Source organism: Lampetra planeri, chromosome 10 (assembly GCF_965212315.1).
Source record: "Lampetra planeri chromosome 10, kcLamPlan1.2.h2, whole genome shotgun sequence".
Lineage (NCBI taxonomy): Eukaryota > Metazoa > Chordata > Hyperoartia > Petromyzontiformes > Petromyzontidae > Lampetra > Lampetra planeri.
The window spans coordinates 1,115,121-1,131,394 of record NC_136116.1 but is presented as its reverse complement, the minus strand read 5'-3'; the positions used below and the strand labels follow the sequence as shown (position 1 = coordinate 1,131,394).

Here is a 16,274-nt window from a genome sequence, read left to right as displayed (position 1 = left end):
TGCCCCAAGCACCGACCACTCTGCAGTGGCATTCACAGTGCACGAGTGGGTCCTTGTACACAATGCATTTTGCGCACATTGAAATCTGCGCGATTGGTTTGTGCACATCCGTGTTTGAATCGTTTGCACATGCCGTTTATTGAACCTCTTAAGTATGCTGAATTGATAGAAGTTGAGTGAGTCGTTGACCCTAAATTGCCCAGGCACGTCGAGTGGTTTGAGCGAGTCGGGCCGAACAGTTGCAGCACTGCGGACCAGCGCGTGTCTGCTTTGTGTTCGCCGTGCCGGGCAGCAGCCGGGCAGGAGTGCGTCCCGGTCTCCCGTGCGCCTGGTGGAGGAAACACCGGACACCAGGATGGGCTCCTCGCGCTACTCCACGGAGAATCTGCTCAAGACCACCAAAACCTTCACGGTACGCAAGGCACCACTGGGACGCTGCGAGCGGCGGCTTGGCACGTTTTTATCGACCTCCAGTTAAATGTGTGAATCACAAGCTTCGGTGGTGCACACAAAAATGCCTAAATATATATTACGGCTGGGAGGCTTAGGAGGCCGTATAAAATGGCAGGGTGGCTTAGGAGGCTAAAACTGATGCTGGCTCCGAGCACTAAGCTGACACCACTCAAATTCTGGGTTTGAATCCAGGCAGCCACCTTAGTTTAGTGGAGTGAATTGAAGGGCGCAGGCTAACCGCCATGCGATAAAAGAATCATATAAAACTTGGTTTAAGGCTTGAATGACATGTGACAAACACCCTTTGCAGGGTATTTAAATGTGTGCTTCTATTGTGACTAAACGCACACATTCAAGCGCTCAGTCCTGCTGTGGTTCTGTAATGTCATCTTCTGCGGCTGTACCCTGAGAAGGTGGTGTATTACTCACTGCAAGAGTTCAAAATAGAAATATGTTCATTTCGTAACATGACACAAATTTCACAAGTGTAATATATTATTTGGAGAAAAAATACATGTTTTATATTTTGAACGTATGTATAATTTGGCTTAATTATACATTTTTAACAAAGCTCAGTTTTATATATTGTACCTAGGCTTTCATGACCAATATTAAGATTCAGAATTAGTTCTTTTTCGTGTGATCGTAGAGGTGTAATGTATTTTTTTTCAACTATCGCTCTCGACCACCCGACAGAACCAATCAAATCAAGTTGTCACGTGTGTTGATTTCGTGTTTTAGCAACCCATAATGTTAAAAAGTCAGCATAATTTAGTCGATTTATCCTGTCAAAATAACCTGAAAGAAACTAATCACGAGCTATTTTCTTACTCACCGCACAACAACTTTGATAATGTTGTTTGTCGCTTTCCACTTGGGACTGTACTAAGCAACAGTTTTTTTTTTATCTACGAGCCCCCATTTAAATTGTCTTGACCGCAATTTCGACTGCATGACAAGGAACCTGGCAATTGTTTGGTACACCAGTCCTGGAGTTGGCTTAACTTAATTCATTTGCCGGTATATCAAAGTTGAAATTCAAGGTGAGCCCAGCATATGATGGCTTTACTCCAGCAGTAGCTCAACCTGCACATGCAAATCCACCCAGTGGCTGAGCCCAACCCTGTCTGCGACATTATTGAGCCACCGGTCTGGCCGTCCCATCTCGTTACCGGTAACCCTGTGAGCCCGATTGTTCTGTGCACGCTCCGTGCAGGTCACCGAAGGGAAGCACGCGCGCTTCAGCTGCTACGTGACGGGCAAGCCGAAGCCAGAGATCGTGTGGAAGAAGGACAGTGAGATCATCGTCCCGGGACGCCGTCACCTGACCTACGAGGACGACGACGGGTACTTCATCCTCAAAGTGCTCTTCTCCAAGCAGTGCGACAACGGCCTGTACACCTGCACGGCCACCAACGTCGTGGGCAAGACCTACAGCCCCGTACAGCTCATCGTGCACGGTACTTACCGGGGAAGGCGCAGCCTGCATCATTGAATATATATAATGCATCATCATCATCCTGCGCAATGGCCATGGTCTATCCACTGTTGCCGCGATTCGCCAAGCTCCTGCATTGCCATTGTGCGTGTCATTGCAGCTCACAAGCTGAGCTCGTCATGCCTTCTCCATTGTGGTTATTCTCTTGTGGATGTTCTTTCATTTGGCTGCCATTCCATTCATCATCCATTGTCCATCATCATCAGCGTCCCTTGTAGCGACTTGTCCTATCCAAGCCCACTTACTTAATTTAACCGTTAATATGATGTGAGTTACATTGAGTCATTGGCCTGGCTACTCACACTCTGTTTTCTTTTTCAGCTGTGTCCTTCTAAACCAGTATTTTGTTTTGTTCAGTGAACCCGTCGTTGTACTCGGCGTGACGTGGCACCCGGAGGGTGACGGTCGCGAATCTTCCCATCTGCAGAGCCACGGGTGCCCTTCAGGACCAAGCTGCGTGATGTGGAGGTGCGAGAGAAGGAGTCGGTGACGCTGGAGTGCGAGGTGCCGCACCGCGGCGTGAAGGCCAGCTGGTACCTGGAGGAGACAGAGCTGGAGCCTCATCCGGACAAGTACGTGATGGAGGAGGATGGGACGATGCGCCGCCTGACGATCTGCAACGTGACGGCGGACGACGAGGCGGTGTACGTGTGCGAGATGTCCGAGGGCAGCCGCACCGTGGCCGAGGTCACCGTCAAGGGTACGTGCTGGTGGTGCCACCCGAGACCTCATGCGCCGCACGCGTTTCGGCTTTGTTGTTGGGGTTTTAAAAAAAATCTTAGGCATAGTTTATCACAAGCAGGGCTTCATTTCTCACTTAATATTTTCTCGGTCGCTGGTAGACCGGACTATGCACGTGACTAGTAGCCACAGCCATAGCAAGATGAATACTTGATGTGGAGTGCTGCATGTGGGGGGGTTTTGCGGGTCACGAACCTCGACAGATCGTAAGCGGCCACTCTCCGATGTTGCACTGTGCTGCTCGCGGCAGGGGTGATTGTGAAAAAGCTGCCACGTCGGCTGGAGGTACGAGAGAAGGAGACTGCTTGCTTCACTGTGGAATTGAACAAGGAGGGCCTGGAGGGTCGCTGGCTCCAGAACAACGTAGAGATCCGCCCTGGCCCCCGGGCGAAGGTGGAGGTCTCTGGGACGAGTCACACGCTGAGGCTCACGGAGCTCACGCAGCAGCAATCGAGCACCATCGTCTTCCTTACGGGGAGCTCCAGGACAACCTCGCAACTCGTTGTCACCGGTGCGTACCTCACCAGAGAGTGCCGATTCTATCCGTCGGAGCAATGATTCCTGTAGTCGACGGGCGGTGATAAATCCGTGGAGGTCAGCGTGATCGTGGCACTGTGTTTTGTACTTTCAGCGATCCGGTACGCCCCGCCAGCTCCGCCGACGGATGCCATTGCAAGGGCGCAGTCGGAGAGCTGGCTGCTGCTGAGCTGGTGCGCACCTCCCGAGCGGAGCCGTGCCCCCGTGGAGGGATACGTGGTGGAGGCGAATCGCCTCGGCAGCAGCGTGTGGACACGCTGCCACGCATCCGCCAGCGTGCCCGGGCCCGAGTTGCTCGTGGAGAACTTCTCCAAGGAGGGCGACTACCAACTGCGGCTCTCCTCTGTCAACGCGGCAGGGCGCAGCCTCTGCGTCGACATCCCTGGAACGTACTACATAGGTCGGTACGAGCTGTGCCTGTCAGCTTGACAAAGCAGTGGGGCTTTTTTAATTAAAAGAAAAAGAGTATATTTGTTGTAACTATGTAACATGCGTCGAATGCCATCGTTACAGCCACTTTGAGTTGTATGCGTCACTTGGCGCTCGTTACAACAACAACAGAGGCGGTGCGGCGCGACCGCTGACCCGCGGTTTGTTCCACCGTGCGGTGCGCAGTCCCAGCAGCGAGGCCGATGGCAAAGCCGGGTGCCCAGCTGGAGGTGCGCGTGGAGGCCGGCGGGCAGGCCGTGATGCGCTGCGAGCTGCTCGACGCGGGCGGCGCCGTCGAGTGGCTGAGGGATGGGGAGCGGCTGGAGTCCGGGAGAGGTTTCCTGCTGGAGGAGGACGGCTCGGTGCAGCGGCTCGTCGTCCAGCAAGCGAGCGGCGCTCACGCCGGCACCTACGTGTGCCGCTCGCAAGGCGGAGACGCCGCGTTCCGGCTGCAGATCACAGGTCGGCTCCCGCACGCTGCTGCGACGCCACAGGCGAGCCGTGCTTACGGGCGCGAAGGGTCAGCCGTTGTTTTATTTGACCTGTCATTTACTGGTGGTTTCCATTGTTTGTCATTCAACAGAACCCATCGTTGCATCGTCAGCTGCCTCGCAAGTACAAGGTTAGTTGCGCATCTGCGGCCGTCTGGAATGTTCTTCCTTCTGATATTAGGAAGCCACTGGAGCTATGCACTTTTAAATCTAAATTGAAAACTAATTTCTTTAGAACTGCTTTTTTGTGTTGAGTTTGTTGTCCTACCCCCGCACCTCGACTTAGCACAGTTGGCTATGTATGGTGTGGAAGAAACTCAACATACATACATGCACGATGCACGATTGAACTTCATCATCAAGTGTCCGTGCGTGAAGTTGACGAGATGCAAGCGGTACCAAGAGGTGACAAACGATTCTGCCCGTCTCCCCATCTCGGCAGACTCTGTGACGGTGTCGTTCAACACGGGGATCGCCAGCAAGGTGGCAGCCGAGGGCGAGGAGGTCACCTTCAGGTGCTCCGTGTCACCGAGCGACGTGGCGGTGAAGTGGTACCGCGAAGGAGTGCAGCTCAAGCCCACGAGCCGCATCTCCATCTCGGCGGAGCCTCCCTGCCACTGCTTGACCTTCCACAACGTGAAGCTCTCCGACACCGGCGAAATCAAGGCGGTGGCGGGGAGCATTCGTTCTACCGCCAAGCTGCAGGTGCAAGGTGAGCCAGGGGGATGCCCTTGCTGGCTTGGATCAAGTCAAAGCGATCTCCTGCTGTTCAAATGAACACGGAGGCAGTGCTCATCTCCCGTTTACAGCCCTGAGCCAGTTGTGGAAATTCCACAATGTTATGGCAAGGGCAAGTCTTTTCAAAGGACATCTACTGTTGTTCCTTCCCACAGAGGGAGTCAACCCCCAACCAGAATTGAACTCACAGACTTCTGATTGTGAGCCACTCGCTCTGCTGCTGAGCCACCTGGCCGTTAGATGACGTGTCGATGTCACGGGGCAGTGTCCTGCCTTCATTTGATCATCTCTGTTATAGAGTTGTAGAGTGAAGACTAAGCCCTATCGAGACTTTCGCTTTAATTGTCTTAACATCTTTATTCTCTTATACCCCTCTTGGAACGATCAGTAATTTATTTTGTGCTGTCTCCCATGAACCACGTTCGTTTTTTGCGCCTTCCCGCAGAGGCTGTGATTTCATTCGTGCGGAAACTTGGCCCGGTCGAGGTGGAGGAGCGGCAGACGTTCGTGCTTGAGGTGGACGTGTCCAAGGCCTCGGCAGAAGTGAAGTGGACGCGCAATGGCCTGGTGATCCAGCCGAACAAGCGCTTCCTGTTTGAGGCCGACGGCTCCCGGCGCTCCCTGACCATACTCTCGGCAGAGATGGGCGACCGAGGCCTTTACTCATGCGAGACGCTGCATGAGAAGACCCAAGCGAAAGTGACCATCCAACGTGAGTGCAGTGGTAGTTGTATTGCCTCAAAACGTTGTGGAACTTGTCACACGCACAATTTCTGAGGGAAACCACACGCGGGTAGGCAGCCGGAACAGGCGTCAACAATTTCCAAAGTTCTGTGAGCCTATATTTGTGATGTATGGCCAACTCCATTAATTAGTATATATCTAGTCATTGGAATATATAATCGTGCAATCAGATATTGTCGACACATTCCCACGTGACCCTGCCATATTCCACCCCCGCAGCGCGTGCAATCCGTGTGGTGAAACCCCTGGAGCCTGTGACCGTGATGGAGAAGGAGGCCGCCACCTTTAAGTTGGAGCTCTCCCACGTGGGTGTGGAGGGCCAGTGGTCGAGGGACGGCATCCGCTTCCGGCAAAACAACCGATGCCAGATTTCCACCTTCGGGAAGTCGCACAGCCTGACCATTTTGAGCGTGCGAGAGGACGACGTCGGCATCATCGCGTTCCAGGCTGAGGGGGTGCGCACGTCAGCGCAGCTCACAGTCGCAGGTAACGTGATCCCAAAGTGCACCGCTTTAGCTGGTCCGATATTCACCGACACGAGGCTTTTGTTTTATTGGTGCGCCGTATTCAAGAGTGCGTGCAGATATAACCGTGGCAGAATTTGCGCGCATACGCCTCTAGAAATTTTCCGCAGCCTGCAAGGGCGCGTGGCCACGCGCGCAAAGAGCCATCCATTAGCCTTGGCAGGATCGCCGCTCACGAGCAGCCGGTGCCCTCGTGGGCCGTGCCTGCACAGGTTCACCCCGCGGTCGAGAGATACGCAAACTCACGAGGCCACACGTCGCGCACACAATTACGCCACCGGTGGCTGCTTGCGGCTGTGCCAGAAGTGCGCTCTTGTGAAACGATGTCAACAGAATCGCCGGTGACCTTCACGAAGCAGCTGCAGGAGACGCACGTCCCTCACAAAGGCAGCACGGTGCTGGAATGCGAAGTGTCGCGTGCCAACGCGGAGGTCAAGTGGCTCAAGGTGATTCGTCATCAATTTCACTTTCATTGCCTCGACGCGTTTGCTGTAAATTGGTGTTGATAATAGTGACTTCACCTGTGGACAGGGTTTTGTGCACAATTCAGCTTTGTAGTTCCGTTTATTCTCATTTGTCCTTGATTATTGTCCATATTGCATTGTTTTTGCTCGGTGTAAACGGTCTGCCATGGCTTCCCCACCAATATATTTTCTTGTGATTATCTCAAACAACTCTTTGAGTCAGCGCCTTGAGAAGTGCCACGTGTGAGGCGCAGTATAAATAATGAGGTAATAAGTGATGATGATGAAGATGACAGCAAGGTCAACTCACGTGAGCCCACCTTCAGGACGGCTCGGAGCTGAAATCGGACCAGCGCATCCGCGTGGTGGGGCACGGCGTGCGGCGCTCTCTACGCCTTACCGGGTGTGAGCCCCAGGACAGCGGCTTCTATGTGTGCCAGGCCGACAAGAACAGCACGGCGGCGACGCTGCACGTCCACGGTACGGCACGGCCACACGCGCACGCATGTCGCACTCCACTTACACCACGTGGGCATCGCCGCTCACGGCAGATGCACGCCCACTGTGTAACCTCACGAGGCAAGACAAGCCTGCTCATCTCCTGCCTGGTCACCCTCATTGGCAACAGTGTCCTCCTCCTCGTCACTCGCCCGCTCACAGCATCACTCACCCCCCTCCCCCACCTCCGATTAGCATGGTTGGCTACGTACGGTGCGAAAGAAGTTCAACATGCTGTATATACATTACATCTGTCAACCTCGTTCTCCAACGTGCTGTGATTATAACAACAAAATCACAATCATTTACAGCCCTATATCAATACGCTATTAGATGAAAACCTCCCCTCGCCGTGTTGGGCAAGGAGGGTGTCTGGCCGCAATTCGCCCTGCTGGTCAGTGTGGGTTGGTGAAAGGAGGGGGTTTCTAGGACCGATCCAGATATCACTCATCACCCATGATAGCCACGGCCAAGAATCGACCCGAGGTCGCCAGGTTCATAGCGCAGCACGCTAACCACTGCGCCACCACTCCCCCGCTGGCTGCGATTAAGTAATATTATTTAGGAGCAAGTAGGAAGGTTGCTGAAGGGATAGATTGCCGGCTATAAATGGGCTTTTATTTTCAACGGTGGTCTATTAACTGTGTAAAATCAACAATGCATGGCGGTCCACTTGTAGCTATTTGCAGGAGGCTGCGGCGTGCTGACTGAGTCAGTAAATAACAGAGGTGCTGAGTTGATGTCTGACCCTGATGAAGCGGTACTGCCTGCGAGTGCCGACCCCGCCGTGTCTCTCATGGGACGCGGTGGGGAGCTAAAGGCGCCTCGTCGATGCCCCGGCGGCTGCTCGCCTAATGTGGCCCTGCGTGAGGCGATGATGTAGTCACGTTGTGTACGGTTTGGGCTCCCATTTTCCAAAGGTCCCCCACCCCCCGAGACTTCCCCGACGGGTCACGTTGCCAATTCTCGCCCTGCCCTCTGCAGCGCGCGAGATTCGCATTCTGCGAGGCCTGGAGGACCAGCTGGTGAACGAGAACGACAATGCGGTGTTCGTGTGCGAGACGTCGCACGACGACGTGGACGTGCAGTGGCTTCTCAATGACAAGAAGCTCCGCTCCAGCTACAGCGTCCGTATTCGCCAGGAAGGCGAGTGGCGCTCGCCAAAAATATTCATGGGACTTTTAACGACGGTGCTCTTTGTTCGTCGATGGTTGTATGACCCGAAGGCATTCTGTCTCTAATGGTTCTAAATTCCTCGTTGCAGGGAGAAGGCATATTTTGACAATGAGCAACGTGGAGCCGGAGGACGCGGGAATTATCACATTTATAGCAGAAAACGTCACCTGCAGGGCCAAGCTGCTGATGATAGGTAATTTATCAAAATGCCTTTTACTGCCAGCAACCCCTTGTAGACCCCGCACGCGATTCGTAGCCACGAACGCGGCTTGACAGCTCGCCTAACCGACCCTCTGCAACGTTGTCTGCACCGCAGAGCAACCCGTGCGGTTTGTGAAGCCGCTCCGGGACAAGGTGGCGATGGAAAGGCACAGGATGCTGCTGGAGTGCCAGGTGTCGCGGCCCAGCGCCTCCGTGCGCTGGTTTCACGACGATGTCGAGCTGGCTGACTCGGAGGCCGCGGGCGACGAGGAGCCGCGCGTGCAGCTGCTGAGTCAGGGCTGCTACCGCCAGCTGCTCATCGTCAGCGTCGTCAGGAGCGACGAGGGCTTGTACACCTGCGACGCTGGCGCCGACCGCACCTCCGCAAACCTCTTAGTCGAAGGTTTCACTGAACTTTCTTCCTTGTTGTTCGTGCAAACGCGAGTTTTTGCACATTTGTAGAAATCATGGCGTTCGAAAGATGTGCTCCCCTTTTAAAATGAATGGGTTTTTCCGTGTTTAGTTTGTTGTCCTTCGCCCGCACGTACAACAATAATGAACATGTGAGCAGAAAATAACAAGAACATTAGTCGTAACATGTGAAATGACCCAATGGATGCGTGAGTCGCACAGTGAATAATGAAATCCACATTGCTAAATGTTGTGTGTGGATTACTCTCCAGCATACAAGTGCTGCTATTGCAGCACTAATAAATTGGCACCCTTGTTTACGTGACCACTTTTTTAATTACCTGTGTCGGGTGGAGTAGGGTGTATGACAAACATTTTACTTATACGACATGACCCAATAAACAATCATGAATCCCAATATTGGTCGCAAGCGCCCGCGTGTGCAAAACATGCCGATGGCAGAAGGGAGCCGTGTTCTCAGCTCTGTTTGAGAGTGGATCTAGGTGGGGGATTCTTTTCTGTCCTCTCCACTGTGATGCTTGCCAGATTGCGACACCAAATATTTCACACACAAAATCCATTTTGCAGGGGAAAAGCATCCTCCGTTTTGACGCGGCGCTAGCGAACGTTCATTCACTGCAACTAATTGGCGAACGTGATGCATTGTTAGCGGTGGCGTATTTTTTAAATTATCATCTGCATCTTTTTTTCTCTTCTCTGGTCGGTGTAGCGCAAGAGATACAGGTGTTGCGGCCGCTGTCCGACGCCGAGGTCACGGAGCCGGAGGGCGCGACGTTCGAGTGTGAGCTCTCCGCTGATGAGGTGAAGGGCGCCCGCTGGAGTCTCAACGGCGACGAGGCAAACCTGGCCTCTCACGGAGCCCAGACGGAGCAGGATGGCGCGGTACACCGCCTCGCGCTGCCGTCCACGCGCCACGACATGGCCGGCACCGTCTGCTTCACCGTCGGAAAGGCTAAGACCAGCGCCCAGCTGATTGTGCACGGTAGCTGCCGCACGTGTCTGTGCGTCTCACCCATATCTGCGGCCGTCTGGAACACTCTTCCCACCGATATTAGAAAGCCACTGGAGCGATTTGCTTTTAAATATAGGTTGAAAACTCATGTCTTTAGAACTACTTATTGCGTTTAATTTGTTGTCCTTCCCCCCGTACCTCCAGTTGGCACAGTTGGCTACGTACGGTGCGAGAGAAGTTCTACAAACATAACGTGCATTTCCACACAGCAATCAGTGGCGGAGCTATCGAGCGTGCAGGTGGTGCAGCTGCACCAGGGCCCATGGATTGGACTGGGGGCATCATTTTATTCCTCATGCCAGGGGCCACGCCAACCACACTACGCCACTGACAGCAGCTCTAGAAGGCATTCCCTCATTATCCCATCCCCGGCGACATGCGGAGGGAACTGCACAGCAAATGTATTTTAATATATCATAATGTAATAGTTGCACAGGAAGCATCTATAAGACGATAGGATTACGTTTTCTTATTTGTCCGGACAGACTTTCTTACAGCCCTGACCAAATCGATATAACTAGCAGTTATTGTCTGGTTGGTTTTCATGAATTGGGTACAACACCAGCATTACCATTATTGTAACATAATTTTGGTCACAAAGTACATTTAACGATAAATTTTACTGCTGAAATTAAGTTGCTTAAAATCCTCCCACGATGGCGTGTGGCACAAATATGGATGTGAGTCACCTAGCCGTGAGCGTGTGTGATGCGGCCTTGGGTTTCTGCTGTCCGGGATGTGTAGAAACGCCAGTAGGAGTGGTGCGAGAGCTGGAGGACAAGACCGTGACAGCAAATCGCTCCGTGACCTTGCACTGCGAGTTTGGTCGACCGGTGGGGCAGCCCTTCTGGTACTTCGGCAGCAAGCGGATCGAGGCGTCGGACAGGCACGAGATGAGGCACGAGGGACCGACGGCCTTGCTGACGATCCACAAGGTGCGCAGGAGGGACGCGGGGACCTACACGTGCCGCGTCGGCGAGACACGCAGCACCGCCACCATCGGCGTGAACGGTGAGCCTTCCCCCGCAGCACCGTCCCTCCATCGTTGTGGTACGAACAAGCACGATCATTTGCAGTCATTTGCTATTCTCCTGCTAGATAAAGGATTTCTCATGGTTTGTAGGTCATGTGAGTTGTTTGACCATACTTCACCACGCTTTTTCGTGTGGGTCGGTAATGTATGGGGCTCAGGACTCGTTCAGGGTTGAAAACTAAATTCTTTCAAACTACTTATGTGTTTAGTTTGTTGTCCTTCCTCTGCTCCTCCACTTAGCATGGTTGGCTATGTATAGTGTGAAAGAAGTTCAACATACATACAGAATTCTAGATTTGAAGCTTTCGTGACTGAAAGGATTAATACTCTTAGGTTTTTTTCGGTAAAGTCACGTAGGTAAAAAATAAAAAATAATAAAGATAATAGAAAAAATAATAGAAATAAAATAATAAATCACGACGTTTCGGAGGCAACACAAGCTTCCGTCTTCAGGTGAAACCGTCACAGCACAATTGCTGTATCAAGTAAAGAGAAGTCCCAAGAGACTGGTTAAGGGGGGAGGAGCCAGGATGGGCCGCGGGAGAGGAGTTGTTGTGAGATGGTCAGTACGGCTGCTGGGACTGAGCCTTTGTAATGTAGATGGCAGAAGCAGATAAGCAAGCCAGGACCAAGCCGCCCCTTGCTATGCTGCTGGATGGGTAAAACTCAAAGCAGGCCACCAGCGTGTGAAAAAAGAAGCTAAACATGAAAAAACAAAACTGGCTGTCTATCAGTAAACTGTACGGTAACTAAAGAATAGTACCTGTCAAATAAGATGGTCCAAATAAGTGTAGTTAAATCTTTTTTGCATGGTTAATAACATATTTCCAATGATTACTCAGTTTGTACCCACCATCACGGTTGAAGTTATGTCTGTATTTGTATATCTGGATGGCTTCGTGTACAAACCTTTGATGGTAGCCAGAAGGTTTGCAGAGCACCTTGGTCTCGGAAAAGACAATCTCATGAGAACCCACAGCGTTGTAGCAATGATCGGCAACGGCGGAAGACTCAATTTTGCCGTGTTTCAGATCTGACTTGTGCTCGCGGACACGATCAGAGATATGACGTTTCGTTTCCCCAATATAACAATCACCACAGCTGCAACTCAGTTTATAGACTCCAGGGTATTGCAAGTCAGGAATGACATCCTTCACAGATGGAATTAGATCACGGATTTTATGTACTGTACTGAATCGGACTTGGATCTTATGTTTGTTTAGAATTTTTGAGATATTTTTGGTCACGCCTGCTATGTATGGCAACGTGATAGTTTTGATCGGAGTTTCAAGTGGCTGTTTCTGTATGGTGAGAGAAACATCTTGGTGGATGGTGCGGTCAGAGTATCCGTTCATCCTGAGGGCCCGATGTACATGTCTTAATTCACTGGCCAGGTGGTGTTGGTCAGAAATGCCATGAGCTCTGTGGTATAGTGTTTTGATGAGATAATTCTTTTGAGACGGGTGGTGGTGGGAATCAGGTTTCAAGTAGGAATCTGTGTGGGTGGCTTTCCTGTAGACAGAATGTCCCAAGGATCCATCAGGTCTCCTCTCAAATAGAATATCTAAGAATGGTAGTTTGCCATCTTTCTCCACTTCCATGGTGAATCTGATGGATGGGTGTCTAGAATTGATGTGGTCCAAGAAGTGGTTCAATGCTGGTAGGCCATGTGGCCAAATGACGAAAGTGTCATCCACATACCTCTTCCAGCTTGTGTTGCCTCCGGAACGTCGTGATTTATTATTTTATTTCTATTATTTTCATTACTTATTTTTATTATTTATTTTTTACCTACGTGACTTTAAAGAAAAACCCTAAGAGTATACATAGAGAAAGCACTCACCACTGATGTTAGACGTGGCCAGGAATTTAACTGAGGTCGCCGGGTTTGAAGTACAGCGCGTTATCCACTGCATTACCACTCCACGTGGTACTGGACCATCAATTATGCATGGATTCTCCTTTGGGCATGAAACCCAGAAGCCACATTTCCTGTCAAGTGGTTGAGTTGTCCAGAGAAAATATAGCAACATAATGTCTGCTTCGTGGACATTTAATTCTTGGAGAATTTGCTGATGCTGTAAATCACCCAGTTGCGTAGAACAACAATGAAACTTGGAAATGTTAGCAGTGGATTACAATATCACGCGTGAGGCATTGATTAAAGAAGTCACAACGAAGCAGCTCGGTGGCTGTGGCGAGCAGCACAACAATTCACAGGGCTGCGGTGTCACAAGCTGCGGAACGATTTCCCCTGTTACTGCCGCCCACAAATATTTAGAACATTTGATATTAGATTTTCAAGTCATTTGTATTTGATTTTAACGTTTCATTTGAAATCGCTGTCATTTAATTTAGTTTACTTAAATATTTTTATATTATCTTTTATTCACGTTTTACGATGCATGGTACAATCCAACAGTTAACATACTGCCCAACGTTATAGGTTATACGCACCTTTAATTACAGAGCCTATCGTTGGAATATCACAGGGTTGGTCGTTCTTTGCTTTTAATGAACACAAGTGGGGTAGGGAAAGGAGGAGGGATTTTTTAAGTGACTTTTAAAATTATTTATCTGTTGCATTAGTGGTCATATCTACCGATTTTGCAGTTTTTACGTGGAAACTAAAAATGTTTGCGTCGGAAGCCCTCCGAAGTGAAATGCGAATCCTGAGGGGGTTTACCCTGGTTAAATAAAGACGGACAATGTCGCCCCTTCAGAGCGTCAGCTCGGGGTGTTGGGCAAGATGCGCGACGTGGCCGTGGAGGAGGAAGGCACGGCCGTGTTCGTGTGCGAGCTCTCTCGCGCCGACGTGGAGGACGTCGCTTGGTTCCTCAACGCCTCGCGCCTCGTGTCCAGCGAGCTGAACGAGATCAAGCGCGATGGCAGCAGCCACACGCTCGTCCTGCGAAACGTCACGGTGGACGACACCGGGACCATCGTCTTCACGGCGGAAGACGTGAAGGAGACCGCTCAATTGCACGTGCGAGGTCAGTGTCGCCAACGTTCTTCATAAATCCCGAACTTTATTGACTTGATTGAGATTCTTCTTTTAGCTCAAACGAAGTGGTGAAATGCAGCCCATCATTGGGCATTGAGATCTACGGCTGAAATGCACCTTTAATGTCAATTATTATTATCATTCCTCCCAGGGCCGGTAAAATAGATACTACCTCGTGGGGGAATGAAGAGAGGTTAACCTATGGATAGAATCGCTTCTGCCATAGGAATGAGGAATTTCCACTATTGTCTCGGGGTATTAAACAGGAGATGAGTGCTGCCTCAGTGGTCATTTGTATAGGAAATCAATCAAAGTGGTCATCAAATCAATCACTCTTTTGAAGTCGGGAGAACGTGGCCGTGAGCGGCCAATCACAGAATCACAGCTGAGCTGTTGGAATACTTCTCCCGCGTGCGCAGAGAAGCCGGTGGTGTTCACGAAACGACTGGAGGCAGTGAGCGGGGAGGAGGGCGGCCAAGCGGCACTGGAGTGCGAGGTGTCCCGGCCCGTGCCACCAAGCGCCATCGCGTGGAGGAAGGGCCCCCACACGCTGCACCCCAGCGACAAGCACGAGCTGCTGCAGGCTGGCCGCAGCCTGGGCCTGTTCGTGCGTCGCCTTCAGCCATCCGACAGCGGACAGTACTCCTGCGTCGTGGGCAATGACACCACCTCCGCTTCTCTGCACGTGCAAGGTTACTTCAGCGATTAAGATGTTTAGATTTTACTGGGGGGTTTTTTTGTACATGAATTGATGTTTGTTTGTGTTGGTTAACAATCGCTCCACAGTGTACACCAGTATGTCCAGATGCAGCCAGCAAGTATTTGCGATGTGGTTCTGAATTCAAGATTCCCAATACATCTTTCTTGTCAACCTCGTTAATTTTTCATGGGGGTTTATTTGTTGACGTGTTGAACAAAAAGTAATAATCGTTTAAAATCAATGTTGTTTACAATGACAAAAATATATATTTGTTATATTTTGCTGTTTTGTGCAACATTTATGTAAACTATAAACTATTAAAAATAAATTATTTTCCCAGGGAAGACCCATTGAGCTATATAGCTCTTAAACCTTGACTTAAAGCTTGTGTGACTGCAGGAATTAATATTCTTTGGGTCTCTTGGTAAAGTCACGTAGATAGGTTGAAAGAAAATAACAAAAAAAGTTTTGATCACAACACAAGCGATCGTTCTCCTGATGACAATTACTGGTGTTGTGATCAAAATGTCGTAGTTTTTTATTATTTTCTTTCAACTTATCTACGTGACTTTACCGAAAGACGCAAATCATATATATAGCTCTTTTTCAGAAGCGACATGGCCATAAATGATAGATCAACGAAGTAACTTATCAGGTGGAAATTTATAGCAGCCAAATACTCTAAATGCGTGTTTATAATTGTGGAGGGAAAAAAGCGGAGGACTTGGAGAAAAATCCATGCAATCACTGGGAGAACATGCAAATTCCAAATTTACAGGCGTTCGGGTTAGGATCGAACCCACGGCCCTCCTGCTTGCCAGGCAAGGTAATTAACATCCCGCCACCGTAACAAGTGTAATGCGATGTGTCTGTGTGTTACAGAGCTGAAAGTGACCATCATAAAAGCGCTCGAGAATGTGGAAGCCAAAGAGGGGGAGAGCGCTGCATTTAATTGCGAGATTTCACACGAGGGTATCTCTGGTTGCCGATGGCTGTTGAACAATAAGGAGCTGAAGGCAGGAAACAGGATAGAGATGAGCTCCATGGGCCAGAAGCATGCCCTTGCCATGAAGCAGCTGACGGCGAAGGACAGTGGAGATGTCACGTTCAAGGCCAGAGCTGCCTCTACCAAAGCCAAACTCAGTGTCATAGGTTTGGTCCAACAACGCACACATTTCAGATACAAACGTGCATTACACAGCAATTAAAACGTATAAACAAGTAAACTTTTACAAAACGTCATGGAAAATTTAAGTAAATGCAGATAAAACAAGACTTTAATTACTGTTACCTTTTTTCAGAATCTGGAGTTGTTTTCACCAAACCACTGTCTGACGCCAATGTCCAGGCAGAGGGTGAAGTGACCCTCTCGTGTGAGACCTCAAAGGCCGGGTCACCAGTGCAGTGGTACCATGATGATCACCTGCTGGATGGTAGCAACAAGCGGTTCCATGTGAAGCGAGATGGAAAGGCAGCCACTCTGAAGATCAGTCGCGTGGAGCTAACGGACAGCGGGAAGTACGTCTGTGACTCGGGCTTTGAGAAAACCAGTGCCACCTTGACTGTCACAGGTAAGAAGTCTACTGCAGCCAGACATAA

General features: G+C 50.5%; 1 protein-coding gene across 1 annotated transcript in view; it reads left to right on the top strand.

Annotated features, from left to right (window-relative positions):
- The window catches only part of LOC144721123 (obscurin-like), a 119,323-nt gene that overhangs the window by 3,340 nt on the left and 99,709 nt on the right, over positions 1–16,274 (top strand). The window contains exons 3-21 of the mRNA XM_078598518.1: positions 293–412; positions 1,670–1,913; positions 2,379–2,651; positions 2,943–3,203; positions 3,324–3,629; positions 3,845–4,120; positions 4,592–4,861; positions 5,333–5,599; positions 5,851–6,117; positions 6,489–6,601; positions 6,946–7,099; positions 8,102–8,263; positions 8,610–8,897; positions 9,636–9,908; positions 10,683–10,949; positions 13,695–13,964; positions 14,242–14,667; positions 15,558–15,827; positions 15,977–16,246. Coding sequence (XP_078454644.1) covers positions 293–412; positions 1,670–1,913; positions 2,379–2,651; positions 2,943–3,203; positions 3,324–3,629; positions 3,845–4,120; positions 4,592–4,861; positions 5,333–5,599; positions 5,851–6,117; positions 6,489–6,601; positions 6,946–7,099; positions 8,102–8,263; positions 8,610–8,897; positions 9,636–9,908; positions 10,683–10,949; positions 13,695–13,964; positions 14,242–14,667; positions 15,558–15,827; positions 15,977–16,246 — 4,777 coding nt within the window. The remainder of the gene's footprint in view (positions 1–292; positions 413–1,669; positions 1,914–2,378; positions 2,652–2,942; positions 3,204–3,323; positions 3,630–3,844; positions 4,121–4,591; positions 4,862–5,332; positions 5,600–5,850; positions 6,118–6,488; positions 6,602–6,945; positions 7,100–8,101; positions 8,264–8,609; positions 8,898–9,635; positions 9,909–10,682; positions 10,950–13,694; positions 13,965–14,241; positions 14,668–15,557; positions 15,828–15,976; positions 16,247–16,274) is intronic.